The sequence below is a fragment of the Labrus bergylta genome, chromosome 21 (assembly GCF_963930695.1).
Source record: "Labrus bergylta chromosome 21, fLabBer1.1, whole genome shotgun sequence".
NCBI lineage: Eukaryota > Metazoa > Chordata > Actinopteri > Labriformes > Labridae > Labrus > Labrus bergylta.
In genome coordinates, this window is record NC_089215.1 from 21,494,938 (window position 1) to 21,511,324 (window position 16,387).

At 38.7% G+C, this 16,387-nt stretch overlaps 1 protein-coding gene across 7 annotated transcripts in view; it reads left to right on the forward strand.

Moving 5' to 3' along the window:
- The window catches only part of myof (myoferlin), a 39,017-nt gene that overhangs the window by 4,074 nt on the left and 18,556 nt on the right, over positions 1-16,387 (forward strand). For 4 of the 7 annotated variants that reach the window (XM_065949308.1, XM_065949309.1, XM_065949311.1 and 1 more), the window contains exons 4-22: positions 6,855-6,963; positions 7,042-7,135; positions 7,243-7,400; positions 8,172-8,300; positions 8,469-8,531; positions 8,621-8,671; positions 8,762-8,792; positions 10,767-10,882; positions 10,980-11,106; positions 11,973-12,076; positions 12,192-12,260; positions 12,363-12,406; positions 13,040-13,122; positions 13,575-13,613; positions 13,936-14,060; positions 14,183-14,296; positions 14,661-14,838; positions 14,926-15,050; positions 16,164-16,273. In XM_065949308.1, the coding sequence (XP_065805380.1) occupies positions 6,855-6,963; positions 7,042-7,135; positions 7,243-7,400; positions 8,172-8,300; positions 8,469-8,531; positions 8,621-8,671; positions 8,762-8,792; positions 10,767-10,882; positions 10,980-11,106; positions 11,973-12,076; positions 12,192-12,260; positions 12,363-12,406; positions 13,040-13,122; positions 13,575-13,613; positions 13,936-14,060; positions 14,183-14,296; positions 14,661-14,838; positions 14,926-15,050; positions 16,164-16,273 (1,869 nt within the window). The remainder of the gene's footprint in view (positions 1-6,854; positions 6,964-7,041; positions 7,136-7,242; positions 7,401-8,171; positions 8,301-8,468; positions 8,532-8,620; positions 8,672-8,761; positions 8,793-10,766; positions 10,883-10,979; positions 11,107-11,972; positions 12,077-12,191; positions 12,261-12,362; positions 12,407-13,039; positions 13,123-13,574; positions 13,614-13,935; positions 14,061-14,182; positions 14,297-14,660; positions 14,839-14,925; positions 15,051-16,163; positions 16,274-16,387) is intronic. The other 3 variants (XM_065949314.1, XM_065949313.1, XM_065949312.1) reach the window with 1 other exon arrangement.

Consider the following 16,387-nt stretch of genomic DNA (forward strand, 5'->3'; position numbering starts at 1 on the left):
GTTTGAAAAAGTTCAACCCTTTAAGTGGAACTAGAAGAAGTAACGGGGGATCTTCATGACCTGTCTGTGTGAACCATTGACATGTGTACACGGTTTTGTGTCTATATTTAAGTAGATACATTGATATATTTCTGAAAATAAACAACGACTTTGATCTGCAGATTTTGCCCGGAGGATAAATCTGGATATTAGTTAAGTGTTGTGACGCTATCCCCTGGCCAACATGAACATCTTATGGTGGTTTTTATATATGTAGTCATTGTGATGTTTTTCTTTGAACCCCAAAATGACAACCTCATGATGGTGCTAGATGAAGAGGATCACAGATTTATGCTCTGGGGACCATGAATGTCTGAATAAGATGTGATGGCTATCCTTACAGTAGATGTTGAAGCATTCCAGCGTGCAATAAAGTGATGAACCCTTCAATCCTCTGAGAACAAAATGCTGGCATGGCTAAAGGTTAACTTGGTAAAATGATTCTGAAGAGAATATTCTGTTAAACTGGTTAAATATTGTCAGATATCTCTGGCTTGGCATGTAGCTGTTACATGTTTTTCTTATCCTATTAACATTTAAAATAAATAAAAGATTTAGATAACTTTACATTCAGAATACAGTGTTAACTTTTACAACAGGGTCATTGAGCGGTTAGTATTTTGATAACACTTACATGTACAGTAAATGAGGCGGCCACTAAATCTTATCATTACAATAAAATATTAACAGACTCTGCACGGAAACATTTGGAGTGGTAAACTACAGGGTTGAATTCTTCTGGGAATGCAGCTGCATGAAAATTCACAACCAAAACTATTTGAATTGATAAAACACACAGAGTCAGACATCAGGAGGTTTCTCCAAATATTTCACCCACTTTCACCCACTGTGTGTGTCTTAAACACTTTGCAGCCTGGCAGCGCTGAAAGAAAAATGAGTCAACAGCAATAATCAAGGATCTGTGATCGCTCGCTGATTTTCACACCCCGGTGAAACTTCTGGGACGAGCAGTATCATCACACACATCCATGTGAGAGGAAATGAATACTGAAAGTGAAAGGGAGTGAACTTATGGAAATGAATCCAAACCACAGACACAACGCTACACACTATCCAAACAGAGAGGCTCTTTGAATAAACCCAAAGTGTACTCCCTACTTGAGTCCTCATTTGAGTAAAACCTGAGTAAATACAAATCACAAACGTACAGTTTTATAATAAAATATTCAAAGATCAATACAACTGCACTAAAAGACATAGGGCCTGGGGATTTAACACTGGAGCGAGATTAACTATATCACAGAGAATCTGCCAGCTATAGCCTGTGATACTACATAGTTTTATATATATATATATATATATATATATATATATATATATATATGTGGGGTATTTTACTCTCTAGGTGCCTTCAAAAAAACGCTTATACCAATTTAAAATCTCAAGATTATATACAAAAAGTATTTCCATTTCAAATGAAACCATATCACTAAGTGAAATGAAAATGAAGTTAATGTGTAAAAATACTTAAATGGTAACTTTGCACATGACGACAACGTTGTACCTGTCAGCTGCTCTTTACACACACATACACACACCTGTGTGTGAAGTCCAATTAGTGATAAAGTGAAATGGAAATGACTTGTATTCTACTTCTAACCTTTCTTACAATAAATTACCGGTACTGTATTTAATAATTGTATGTTTTTTAGACTGTTGTATGAATTTGTGTTGAGCGTGGCTGTGCACTATATTATTTGCCTTAACCACCTCATGGGACAGTGGGGGTTCCCAGTCTCTGGCGCCTTTATTTTGGGGGGTCACAAGCTGAAAGGTTTGGGAGCCCCTGAACTAGAGACTGGTAACCCTGTACCCCTGTACAGACTGTGGTGGCTTGGGATTGAGAATATTCTTTAAGTATTATTACAAGATACTTCCTTTTCACCTGAGAACACAATGCTGGGTGACTTGACTGATTTGAACCCCCACCCCCCCCCCCTCAAAAGATAAAAGGGTTATGTGAGCAAAATGACATTACAGATGCCAAAAAATGCATCACGTGTAGGCCTACTGTAAGTGAATAGACTAAAATCCCCCTGATATTATTCAGTGGATCGATGAAGTTATTTCATGAGGTCCATTAGAGAAAAAACCCAATGCCTTTAGAGGCTGTTTCATAAGACTTAAGGCCCTTAGATGGCACATGGAATAAGTTAAATACATGATGTCATTTATCTATTCTTTTACTTCATCTTTTATTCTTATGGTTTTGATCTGTGGGTTAGGGAGGAGGGTGGAGGACCGTTCACCATGTGGGAGAGGGGAGAGGTATGTATGTGTATTCTATGTTGCAAAAAGAAGATGTATCTCTTGTCATGGCTCTTTGTCTGTTATGTTATATGCTACTCTTAAAGTATAGTGGGTGGGTGTCTGTCTCCAGGACCCTGACTGGTAGATGATTCCAAGGGAGAGTGGCTTGATAATTAAAGGCTTTGCCCCCACCACCCCCCCCCCCCCTTTTACTTTTAGAGATGTTAGTCATACTGACAGCACAATGTTCAAGATCATTTATAGAGCACTGTGACCTCTTGAAGATATGATGCTAGATGACCACAAACAGACCTGCAGGTGAGAAGGAGGATTTTAAATGATCTTCAAGATTATATGGCGCGAGTGCAGAGAAGTTTGTCAGACTGTTGTTCCACCAGCTATCAAAGTCTTAAATACAGGGACTCAGTCAGCAGTGGTGGGATGTTTCCCTGTGACTCATCCTGTTTTGGTCATTGCTCTGTGTGTTTGCAGGGAAAACAATGAGGAAATGTGTCAGTCATAGCATGCTTTCCACATTCTTTTCACAATATATGCAGTGCTGCTGCTGGTCTATATTGTATGTACATTTTGGAAGATGTTCAGACAAGTGTCGAGGCCTGTTGGGGTCTGATACAATCATAATGTGTGACTTATTCTGTTTTAAATTTGAATGGTATCAGAGTGTAGTCAAGCCTGAAAACAGAGGATTTGCAAAATGATAAATATCTGAGAAAGAACAGCCATGTTGAAATCCAGCTACATAACCAGCCATCTTTTTCAATGATGTTTCCCCTCAAACACATTTTACCTTAATCCAAATTCTAATCTTATTAGCAAGCAAGTGCTGTACACCCTGTCAGCTTCAAGACCACATACCAGGTTTATAGACTCATGGAGAATCCCTGTGTCAGTCTCCTTCCTGATTCAGAGCTCTGAGTGCAGCCAAAAAAATATCATCTCCTCAACAAAACTCTGTCCAACTTTTTGTGTTGTGAGGAAAATGTGTCTTACTCAGATGTCGGAGTAATCACATGTGGAAGATTTTTTTGTCATTCATTATTTAACTTCAGCTGAGTGAATTATAATCAGTATTTTGTGTAGTTTGCAATTTACTTGTCAATGATTTTATAAAACTTGCACTAGATCGTTTTCACCTTAAGTACAGTCCTCTTTTGATTTTTGTTCTTTTAACTTTGTCTCTTTGTTTTTCATCAGTGATTTTTTTTCATTAAATGTTCCTGTACTGATAAGTGCACCTTAAATCACTTAATATTCATTTGTTCAGCTTCTTAAAACATGGTATTCATCTTTTCCTCGATTTGTCCCATGATTGAATTTCTTTGCCGACCAAGCAAAAGTTGGTTAAAGGGAAAATCATCGTCTTGAATATCTTGGTACTATTGTTAATCTCCAAGTCTTTGTCAGTGAGTCTTCAGTGATGTCATGTTAATGTAGAGTCCGTAGTGAGTAACTGTTTCTGTCTCGGGAAATTCCTCCTCTCAGGATCACTGCCAAGAAAACAAGTCCACCCAAAGTACAATGTCATCTGAATGATGCATCGCAGTCCATTTGCTACACTGTGTTACTTCAGTGTTATTTTGAATTCAATGGATTGAAAAGTAATGTAATGCCGACAAACATCCACTGAGTAGTTTACGTCGTAAACTATTCAGTGTGATTTTACAAGGTATTCAGTGTTTACGAGGTACATGTAACTAAAAGGATTCACTCACAATATTCTCAAATTTTGAGCTGTTTCAGAGAGGTGTTGATTCAACGTAAGGACTATTTTGGAGGCTGAAGAACATATTGTATTGTTATATAACCTACACTTGAATTTATCAAAGGTTTGAAAAAAGAATCAGAACACCTCCCTGTAAAATAATGGTTGGATTTATTGCAGGATTGATGTCTTAGACTATATTATAGTGATATAGAGCGCCACAGGAATGAGTCCTAAAACCAGGAAGTAAGTTAGCATTGTAGTGCAATGGGGTCTAACGTCTAAAAGTCAATGGGAATTATGAAGTGGTTAGACGCCTGAAATAAGGTCTGAGGTTAACACAAGCTTAAGAGATGTTGGTGTTTTGTTAGACCACATAAACTATGTTAGGTAATACCCACACTTTTCACAATTTTGAAGTTTTTACGTGTCGTTGCTAACAAGTGGCTAAATGTGACTACAGTGGTTGTCGGGGACATTAAACGTCATCACACCGGACACAGAGGGCGGGAACTCTCTCACTAGTCTGAGATGTCTCCTGTAGGTTTAATCTTTAGGTTAAGGTGAATATTATGTTAGTTAACTATTTATTAAGCTATGCGGATTAGTATATCAGAGATCGTCTGATTTTCTGATTTTCTGCAATGATCCAAAATCCAATGCAAAAATCCCATAGGCAAATTCTGGTTAGGCCCCATGGCGATGCTACTTCCGGGTTAGCCTACAAAAATACGTCATATGGTTTGTTCTGCTGAACTGGCAGCCGTTTGTTTATGTTGGATTAACGCGTCAGTGTCAACATTTAAGAAGAAAAAAATGTATTTTGTCTGTATTTCTGCCTTAACGTTAATCTATAAGTGTTTAAGCATAAACAAGATACACAATTAGCAGTGTAGTTTTTCGTGTGCCCGCCTGGAGGTAGTGGCAATTCTAAAATCCATTGGGGCCCAAGGCAAAAATCAAAATCAAATGGGGCCCCCTTAAGGAGGCTTCCTACTGTCATTGCAAAATTTTGCACATTATGGGGTCGCTGCTTTGGTTTACATTTTTTTCTGTCCTCTGGGGCCCCCTACTGGTCTGGGGCCCCCTACTGGTCTGGGGCCCCAAGCAGTTGCCTGAGCGCGCACCACAATAGACCAGGAGCAATAACACACTGCTTTGGAACAATTTATAAAATACTTGTATAAAGAAAGAGAGTCCAGTGTTCATGTAGGCAGATCTCATGTACACTGACACTTTCCAACATTTTATTTTGTCCTTGAACAGCAAAGAAGCAGTTAACAGAGGAATGTGACGTGTCATTTCAAGCAAACGTGTCAAATCAAATAAAGTTACACTTAATCGACATCTCCATTACTCACACGTTGTTTGCTTCATTAGATTTCTGCTTGGTCACTTAAATGTTAAAATGTTCTGAAAAATGGCCCTGGTTCTGTTTTCCTTAGCTGGAAATGAAAGGATCTTCCAATGCAAACAAATGGAAGATTCGGTCATTTGAGTTCTCTCTGCAGGTAGTCTCAGATGATCTAACACTGAATCACTGGCAGGTAGCTTCTGTGCAGTGTTGACTGTATGCTGCCTCATGGGGTGCGTTTGTTTGTCTGAGCAGGCAGGGTTTGTTAGCTCTGGGTGGTGACCTTCTCTATGCCCCTTTTGTGAATGTGACTTCACTGAGCACACAAGCAGATTGAGTTTCTCGGTTGTCTGTAACTACATTCCTGATGTGTTGGCTGACTAGAAATTAAAGTTGAGTTTTCACTTGGGGACCCTTTTCCTCTGACATCACTCTCGGGTTGGAAAGCTCAAATGTTGTAATGTGTTGTACTGCACTGTTTCAGGTTGAAAGTATTTTAAATGTAGGGAATATAACAAACAATTATCATTTAAAATGTCCAGGTGTATCAGTTAAAACAACATATGATAACCAGTTAAGCTACAGCTAATGCTAACATTCAGGCAACGCCTAGCTTACATTTCCCTTTGATAACAATACAGTTAGCTAGGAAAAAACAGAATGCTAACGTCACCTTATGGCTGTGAAAAATTATATATAAATAAACTTTACTTACCTTGACTATACTTTGTTACAACAACTTATCTTATAACTGATTGTTACCATTCAAAAATGTCCACCAAGCTAACATTACCATTAGCTAGAAAAAAAAACTCAAAGTGTTGTATGATATGATAAGACTTTTTGAAAACAACTTTTGTGAACCCGTTAGCTATCATCAGACAACAGCTAATTTTAGTAATCAACCATCTTTTCTAGCATTCAGCAGTACCAGAAGTGTTTTTTTTTTTTTTTACGTATCCCAAGCTGAGAGAAATATTAGCTAAGAAGTTGTTGAATGCTGACATCACCTTTTGTCTGACTGTAGCTGATTGGCTAACAAATATGTTGTTTAACAGTAGAATATGGTCAAATGTCCTGCATGTTTACCATCTTGTTAAATTTGATTAATAATCAGGAAATGGTCATACTGATTGTCAGATTTGTTAATAAAACTTCAAACCTATGATACAGCTCTACAGCATAAATTTGAGTTAGCCACCTGAGCATGATGTAGATAGTAAATAAGGCTACATCAGAATACCAGAGCAGGATTATGACAAACTGTTTTTTATGCATCTATGTCGCTGCAGTTGTCTTTTTGTATGTCTATTTTACAGTGTTGATACTGATAAATAAATAAATAAATACATTTTCCACTTAGTCACAAGGTATACACATTTAAAGTTACGCAAATAATGTATCTGTCAAAATCTGATGCAAATCTGTATTTGCTCAAATGTTTTCTTGCTTTATGCTTTCCAACAGATTCCTCGGGTCAACTAAGATTTCATTGAGAGACCTCGCCACTGGTCAAGTGAGGTCCTTACCATCCAAAAATGTCCCTTTGGTCAACGAGAAAGGACAGAACATCGGGGTGAGTTTCTTTATGTTTAAAGTAAGATATCTGTCTCCCTTTTAAAAGAAATAATTTACCAGGAAATCATCTTTCCAGGCTACTATCGACCTCATGGTGAGCTATGATCCTCCAGCCAATGCTGCTCTAAACCCCAACGACCCTCAATCAGGAGACGCTACAGTGGATGCTGGTATGTTTGTGCCACTCTTAGTGTGATGAAGTTGAACTATTTGCAATATCTATGAATAGAGGCCGGTCAGGTGTTAAATCTCTGCATCTTGTTTTCCTGCTGGTCAGGTGGTGGAGGCGATGAGGGGGATGAGAGTCAACCAGATGGGGCCCAGAGCAGTGCTACAGGGGCCCCACTCTCCCCGGGACAGTCTGGCAACCTCCAGAAGCGGTTGGCAAGGGCCCACAGCCGCCACCGACTAGTGAATAAGCCTCAGGACTTCCAGGTCAGTCTGGCGTTGACACATCTATGGACAGAAACAACAACTATCGGCTCAGCATACAACTTTGTTTGTTAACATGAGTCAAAATGATCAGGGCGTTGTTAGGAGACCATCAGTTTACAGTTTGTTAGTGTGGGATATGCACGTTTTTAGCTACAGTGCATTGAATCATTTTTCACCCTCCATGTACTTTTTTGAAGTCATTTTGAATACTTTATAATTTCCTCACTTCCCGCTTTGTGAATCAGGAACTGCTTTTGTTGTTCCATTTTATAAAATACAATAAATCCATTTACATTTGCAGTTAAAAAAGACAACATGTGGACAGTTTGAGCAGGATGAATACTAATATGGGGACACTGTACTGTTCTGAATAAAAACCTGAATAACACAAACAGTGGATGCTTTTGTTTGAAAATTCAGAATAATCTGCATTCATTGCAGAGCTGTGTACTGGGTTACCTTTGATGGTCGATTTTCACCCTTTGTAATCCCTTTATATGATTAAATATGTCTGGATATTTGAAAAGCTAGAAATAAGATTTAAGAGATTTGATGAACCTGTTTTTCCCCACTTGTTTCTTTAAAAAAAAAAAAAGAAATGTCGGTTTCCAGTTGCTTTTATTTCTTCTGCGATAAGGCTTAATTAGGATGATTTCGTAGTACTTTTGAATGAACGTAGGTTTCTCTGGGTCAGAATAAGTTGCTCTCATGCTGTCATGGTTGTCACACCTTTATCCACGCTGGATCCTGTGACACTCGGGTGTGTTTCAGATTCGTGTCCGGATCATTGAGGCCCGTCAGTTGCCTGGCAACAACATTAAACCAGTGGTGAAGGTCAGTGTGTGTGAAGACACCCACAGGACGAGGATAAAGAGAGGAAACAACCCTTTCTTTGATGAGGTACTCGCATTAACCTCTAAAAGTTTCTAATCTGTCTCTTACTTAAAACCATTGGGCACAGTTCAGGGCTGAGCCTTCCACAACAGAAAGCTTGTCTTCTGGCTCCAGTTTGAATGTGTTCCTTGTCTGTCTTCAGGGGAATTTATATCTCTTTTTATATTTTCATAGATGTTCTACTTCAACGTCCACATGCTGCCATCAGATCTGTTTGATAAGAACATCAGTTTCCGGGTCAGTATACATACGTCTTTGTGGGGTCACCATCCTCTGTCACTTTGTATAAACATCAGTCATTGAGTCTTTAAGCCTTTTCCTTTCAGATTTATAACTCTTATTCACTGAGGGCTGACAGTCTCGTGGGAGAATTCAAGGTATCTAGTTTTACTAATTCTTAGCATGTAAAAGAATTTGGTTGATGCCTTTTTTTTTCGTCTGACTGATCTGTTGTTCTTCTCACACAGCTGGACGTTGGTTATGTCTATGACGAGCCAGGTAAACCACAGATTTGTATTTCATTTACATTTTCTCTCAGGATGCTGTTGTTTGAAGTGTGCCCGGGGGCAGTGTTGTTTTTAGTTCCTACATCGCTGGTATCATTGATTCTCAACATTACAAGTTTGTTTCAAATAAAACCTAAAAAAAAATCATAATTTAAAGCAACCATAAAAATAATTTTGGTATTAACATGTGATCACTTGACTACTTATACCTCATAGGGATGACCTGACAGAACCCGATTCTGTACTTCCCCTCAGCTTTTTTAATTTCTCCTTTATTTTAGCAGGAAGGACCCACTGAGACCTAGGTCTCTTTTCCAGGGGTGCCCTGCAGCAATACAAAAATAGAAACAGCACAAATATAAACATATTAACAGTTAACAAGAATAGCATCTAGACACTGAAACACATATTCACACATGTAAACCATGTCCATTTAAATGAATTCACATTCACAACGCAGTCTTTGATGGGGGGGGAAAAAAACCAGTCTTTACTCTTTAAGAAGACACTATCCAAAAAAGTGATCAAAGGGGAAACAAAAGGCTTGAACGCTTCTCACAGGGGTCAAAGACGAACTGGCACAGAAGGAAGGGAAGCTACAGACTAAATACTAGGGTGAGGGGGAAGACAACGAGATGGAGCTGGGAACAATCAGTACGGGGCAGACAATCACACAGGAAACACATGAGGGCAGGAAGTGAAGGATCTGTAGGCTGAAGTTAGTGACCCAAAACAGGAAATAATACAAGATAGAAATAAAAACAACCTAAGACACTGAGCTGGACATGACAGTTTGGACACAAGGTCTTTAAAAACACTGTATGAAACAAGAGAGGGCAACTTAGCTGTCCGCTGAAGGTCATTCCACATACTGGGTGCAGCAACACTAAAGGCAGTCTTTCCCCATTCAGTTCTAAACCTCAGTGTTTTCAAAGTTATCCAGTTTTGAGACCTAGTTGAATGGCTCGATATGTTTATGGACAGGACAGTAGTAAAGGTAAGCAGGGAGTTTACCTAAATAAACAAAATACTGTGTCGCTTTCTTTGTTGACCCAACGAGGACCAGCCTACAAAACGATAGAGATCACAATGATGAGTTTGACATTTGTTGCCTGTGATAAAGCGAAGAGCACTGTGGTATAAGGCATCTAAAGGCTTCAAGACAGAAGCAGATTGTGTTTCCATATTCCAAAACGGGCAGTATTGTAGCCTGGACAATCTTTTTTCTATTATGCACTGTTAGGCAGGATTTGTTCCTATACAAACGCAACCAAGTTGCGTTCTTATTTTTTCAGATAAACAAGAAATGTGAGACCTATATGACAAATCATGATCTAGCCAGATACCTAAATATTTAAACTGTTGAACACACTCAATGTTTACATTGTCTACTGTTGACAATGTGGCATTAATGGGTTCAACGTTCTGTCTTGAGAAGATCATATATTTAGTTTTTTCGGGGTTCAGTTTCAGTTTAAGATAAACAAGAGTTTGCTGGAAAGAGTTAAAATCGGTCTGTAGCAATGAAAGGGCTTGAGTATTGGAGGGCGCAATGGCATATAATATTGCATCGTCAGCATACAGGTGAATTTTACAGTTTTCAGTATTTTCTGCAATGCTATTTATATACAGTACATTGTAAACAGAATTGGGCCAAGGATAGATCTGTGAGGTACTCCTTTGTTGACCTCCATGTTTAACACATTTTACTGTCTTTTAGCTTCTTCTTTGGTTCTTCAGCTGACACCTTCACTGTTTTTTCTTTTCTTTTTTTGAATCATAGCGAAGGCTAGGTTTTGGCTGCAGCAGGCAGTTGATTTTAAACATTGCACGCTACCTACACAATATCACACACCAGACAAAGTGAATGATCTGTTTGTGAACATAGTGAAGCACTTCAGCTAGCAGCTTTGGTTGTACTTATTTTTTCCAGCTTCAAACACTGTCTATGTGCTTTCAATTTCAGCCCATTGTGTTGTGAGGAAGTGGCTCCTATTAAATGACCCAGATGAGTCCAACTCTGGGGCTAAAGGATACCTCAAAGTCAGCCTCTTCGTGGTGGGGACTGGAGACGAGCCTCCGGTACGAGGCCAACACACTACTGTACTCACTTTAAATATGATGTTAATGCCCCTCACTCTCTCACATGGAGCCCTTCCATTCTTTGACTTCCTCACAGGTGGAGAGAAGGGAGGCAAATGATGATCAGGATGACATAGAGAGTAATCTGCTGCTGCCGGCTGGTGTGACTCTGCGGTGGGCCACACTGTCACTGAAGGTGTTCAGAGCCGAGGATGTTCCCCAGAGTAAGACTGGCTAAGCTATTGTTTCAAATCCTGTTGCACAACACAGAAACCAAGACTTACTGTTCATGTGTGCACTCTTTCACACACAGAGTTGCTTTTAGAGCAGACGCAGAGCAAAACAAGATGCAACCTGATAAATGCACATCCAAAATCCGTTCTCTTGAAGTTCTCTTTTTAGTCCTTTGATCAATTGTTTGTACAGTAATATTGGTTAGTGCAGGCTCAGTTCTAAGTTTGGTCTACTGTAAGTCAAATCTGTACATTTGTATTCAAAGTTTTATATCAAAAGTAAGATTTACCTGTTTGTCTTAAGTCTTTTTTTTGTCAATCGCATGAAATGTATATTTTAATTGAATGAATCCCTCTATGTCATTGATTGTATCCAAAAAAAACCTCAGAAACTTTAATGACAAAAACATACATTTGACTCGTATCCATGTCCATGAGGAATTGATGATCAGTATTTGTTGTTCTTATTTTTAGAATATTTTATTTTGCCTGTTTGAAACTTCATTTCTGCACTTTAGTGAGAGTCTGATATCAGGCTAGTTTCTGTGGTATTGTTTGACATTTAGTTTGTCGTGGTGGTGTAGTTTTCAGACAAGTAATTACAGCTTTTTACCACACAAACAGACACAAAAACACACAAAAGGACAAAATATGCATTTCTGTATATGACTTTCAGACATACAACATTATATTATTTTAAAAAGTCCATCTCTATTCAATAAGACATAATAAACTTAATAAAACTGTCGAAAAAAAATTAATTCGCAACAAACTGTTTAAATTACATCAAAACCTGCAAGTCGAAGCAGAGCTTGTTAAAACCTCATGGTGATAAATGTCCTGTTTTCTCATTTCAGTGGATGATGCATTCATCCAGACCATGAAAGAAATCTTTGGAGGAGATGAAAACAAGAAGAACCTGGTCGACCCCTTTTTAGAAGCACGCTTTGCTGGTAGAAAGGTTAATCATAAATCATTTTTTTAGCTATAATGTTACATGTAAGCATGCTGGGATTTACATTATTGTTAAACTGAGAAACTCTGACCTTTGTTTTTTGTTTTTTTTGTCCCTCCAGCTTTGCACTCAGGTTATTGAAAAAAATGCAAATCCAGAATGGAACCAAGTGCTGAACCTTCAAGTAAAGGTGAGTCGTCTCATTAGAGAAGTTATATTCTGAAAAAGGACTCTTAGAAATGACAAATACTTTTTTTGTCTTTTTTGACCTGTGATTATTTATTTTCTGAAGTTCCCCTCCATGTGTGAGAAAGTCAAACTGACAGTCTTTGATTGGTGAGTCGAACAATATTTCAATATTTATTATTAAAGTGATCCAGTGTGGAGGACTAGACAGTGTCATTTTGTTCTCCTGGTTCAGAAAGTTGTTGACAACATTTTTGCAGTGTAGTCAGCTGCGTGTAGGAGAGTGTGTGTATGTGTGTGTGTTTGGGTCTGTGTGTGTGTGTGTGTGTGTGTGTGTGTGTGTGTGTGTGTGTGTGTGTGTGTGTGTGTGTGTGTGTGTGTGTGTGTGTGTGTGTGTTTGGGTCTGTGTTTCCATTCCAAATCACTAACCACATGAGAATAATGTAGCAGCATATGATTCATACAGTGGACACCCCTCCCTTCCTCTCAGTTACACGCTCAGGGATCCTGTTGGCACTGTCTCACTTTTTTTTTTTTTTTTAAATCATTGTTAGTCTGATAAATCAGGTCCAGGAAGGCTGCAGGGAAATGAGTGCAAGACGAAAGGTTAGAAAAACTGTGTGTGCCCGAGGTGTTGAAAACACAACAGAGAGAAGAATTATTTTCCTTTTCCACCTTCTGGTTAAAATAACGCTACAGATTTCAGTTATTTCTAAGTCAGCCATTTAAGTCTGAACCTTGTGAACGCAGTGTAGAGTCTGAGGGTGTTGTGTGTGATTTCAGGGATCGTTTGACAGGAAATGATGCCATTGGCACAACATACCTGAACCTGGCAAAGATAGCCTCCTCTGGTGGAGAAATTGAAGGTATTAATCTTTTAATCTTTTTTAATTTATTAAAACACAACAAAGAGGCTAAGAGGTCTGGACCTGAGAGCATTTCACTGAAACACGTTTTGTACTTTCTTTTTTTTTATACTTTTATTGCAATACATTAACGTTTCCGATCATTGTACTTACACATATTTGCAATTTTTTTTCATATTTTTGACACCCAGTGGTGAAAAGGAAACAATACATAAAAATATATACGCAGTATGCAGATTCAAAATGCATATAACAGAGGCAGCATCCAGAGCAAGCTTTGTGCCTCCTTTTTAAAAGCATATAGATAGTCAGGTTAAAGTTACTGTTGAAGAAATAAATCGTTTTGTACTTCCATTGTATGACTGTAATAAAAACATCTTTTGTTACTCTATTGTGCGTGTGTGTATTCACCTCTAAACAGTACCTGAATTATCTTTTTTCTCCTGGTATAGAGGAACATGCAGGGATTGGGGAAATACCATCATTTGAAGGTTCAATTGTGCTCTTTGTTGCTCATTGTTGCATGACATGTTTGCATTAAGCATGTTGTGCAAGCTAATGTGCTAGTTCTTTATGTGTTTATACCATTAAAGCTTCCCTGTGCTCTGTTTTGACATTGGAATTTAAGTGTTTCATCATGTCGTCATTGTAGCGCCTCTCACTTTGCTTACCCAGCATTCACCGCTTCTACCTTAACGTGCCCATCACCACGCCTGATATGCAGCAATCACCAAGAAACTAACACTGCAGCTTTGCTCAGCTAAGCTTGAGTCCCATGATAAAGAGTCTAAGCATATTTCCATTCCTCCACAGCGAACACGGGTCAGTCTGAGGTGGGGTTCCTGCCTGTCTTTGGACCCTGCTATGTCAACCTGTACGGCAGCCCTCGAGAGTTCAGCGGCCTGCCAGACCCCTACGAAGACCTCAACTATGGCAAGGTAGTGTGAGAGACTTCCAGGATCTTACCAGCCAAGTCCAATGACTGTCATTCTCTTTATTTCTACCTCTGTCCTATGGTCCCTTTACTTTTGATCTAACAGTTCATGTGTTGTCTTTTCAGGGGGAGGGAGTGGCGTACAGGGGCAGGATCCTGGTGGAGCTGTCCACTAAACTAGAGGGCAAAGAAGACAAATCAGTAGACAGTATCCACAGTGATGACATCCTGGTGGTGCAGGTTAAATCTATTAAGAGAAGTACAGACCTGGTTACAATTTGAAACCCTGGTCCATGTTGTTATGTAATCCTTAAACATGTGTAATGAAGTAAAACTAAATGTTAGATGTTTTTCTAGCTTCCGTTTCTGTCTGGATTTTAATTTGTCATTCTTCTTTAATGCATATTTGTTTTATGATTTGTATTGTACTTCAAGGGTGAAGGGGAGTTTGGTTTGAAGTCATTTTAATAATGTGAATTATCTTCGTTCGATACATGTTGTATGGAGGAGAAGGAAAGGGAATGTGAAAGTGACTGTGTAAGTTGCTCAAACTGAATATAAATGTGTCAAAACGTCTCTACCTCTGTCTTCTTCTCTACATTAGAAGTACCAGAGGAGGAGGAAGTACTGCCTGTGTGCCGTCTTCCACAGCGCCTCCATGATCCAGGAACCCGGAGAGCCGATCCAGTTTGAGGTCAGCATCGGTAACTATGGGAACAAATTGGACACCACCTGCAAACCCCTGGCCTCAACCACTCAGTATAGCTGCGCTGTGTTTGATGGTGAGTAGAATGATTTATTTAAGACTTTAATTCAAAGGCCTGCTTCCTGGTTTTGAGGATTTAAAAAAAAAAATGGACATCTTTTAGGTAATCACTACTATTACCTGCCCTGGGCAAACACAAAGCCCGTGGTTGTGGTTACCTCGTTCTGGGAGGATATCAGCCACCGCCTGGAGTCTGTCAACATCATCTTGTACATCTATCACCGCCTGGTAATCCTACATTATCCTCTTTAACCCTTTATTATTTAATGTATTATTGCCTTATTCATTATTGCCTGTTTGCGCTGAACTTCTGTCTGCTACGTGTGTGTGACTGTGCCAGAGTCCGAGACAGTAGCGATGACTCACTTAACTGGTTTTACAATCAATTAAAAACTACACGGTTAATTGAACCTGAATGCTCCGCTACTCCGTGTGTGCGTTCTCACTCACAAAACACGCACACACAGAGTAGCGGAGCATTTCAGAATCAGAATCAGAATCGGGGTTTATTGCCAAGTACATTTACACACACAAGGAATTTGACTTGGTGTATTGGTGCTAAACAATTAACAAGGAAATAAAGCAGAACTAGCAACAACTTAAATAATACAGTATAAGAACATATTACAATATTTAAAATAGAATTTAAAAATATAAAATATAAAATATAAAATATAAAATATAAAATATAAAATATAAAAAATAAAAAACACTAAATGTACAAAAATGTAGGTTCAATTAACTGTAGTTTTTAATTGTGATTAATTGTAAAGGGCAGAGTGACACCAGCTAAACGTGCCGTCCCCATCAAGCTACGCTGCATTAACTTTCCTATGGCAGAGGGACCAAGCAGCGAAGCTTTGTATCCACCGAGTAAAACGAGGGAAGTTGGCAATGTGGGAGCATTTGAGGTACACCAGACAGAGCCCCTAAGTAAAAAACCTGCCAGAAAAAAAGTTGGGGATAAAGTGCCAAACAGCAGCAACTGTGAGATTATCACTCAGCACTGCACGCCTGAGTAATGATACTGCGATGTTTCTCCCTCCTATAGGTTGATATAAAAGGAGGGGGAAAAATCAGTCATTTTTCATTGATCTTTTTTTTCTGAATTATTTGATTACTTTATTTCAGTGTTTTTTTTTTAAACAGCGTTAAATAACACATTTTATTTTCTGAACACTGTTCATGTGATTTCATTCATGCGTAATGTTGGGAAATTAATGCAAACTAATTGAGATAATACCTCAGACTATAATCAGGATGTCAAAAAACCCAAAACCCTTTTCATCCGAGGTTTAATACAAAAGCTTAATCCTCATCTCTACTTTGTTGTTGTTGCAGAAATCTAACCTTAAGGCCTTTAAAACTGGAGTCCTGGCAAAAATGTCCGACAATGAGCTGGTGGAGATTTGGCTGAAGGTGCTCACTCAGCTGATTGAAGACTTGGAAAGGTAAAAAGAGGAAATAGTGTTGAGAAAGCAAGATTAGGTTTTATGTAACATTATTTAATCCAATGAAAATCAGATGAAATCATAAAATGAAGGACATTTTGTTCATTTTTCACC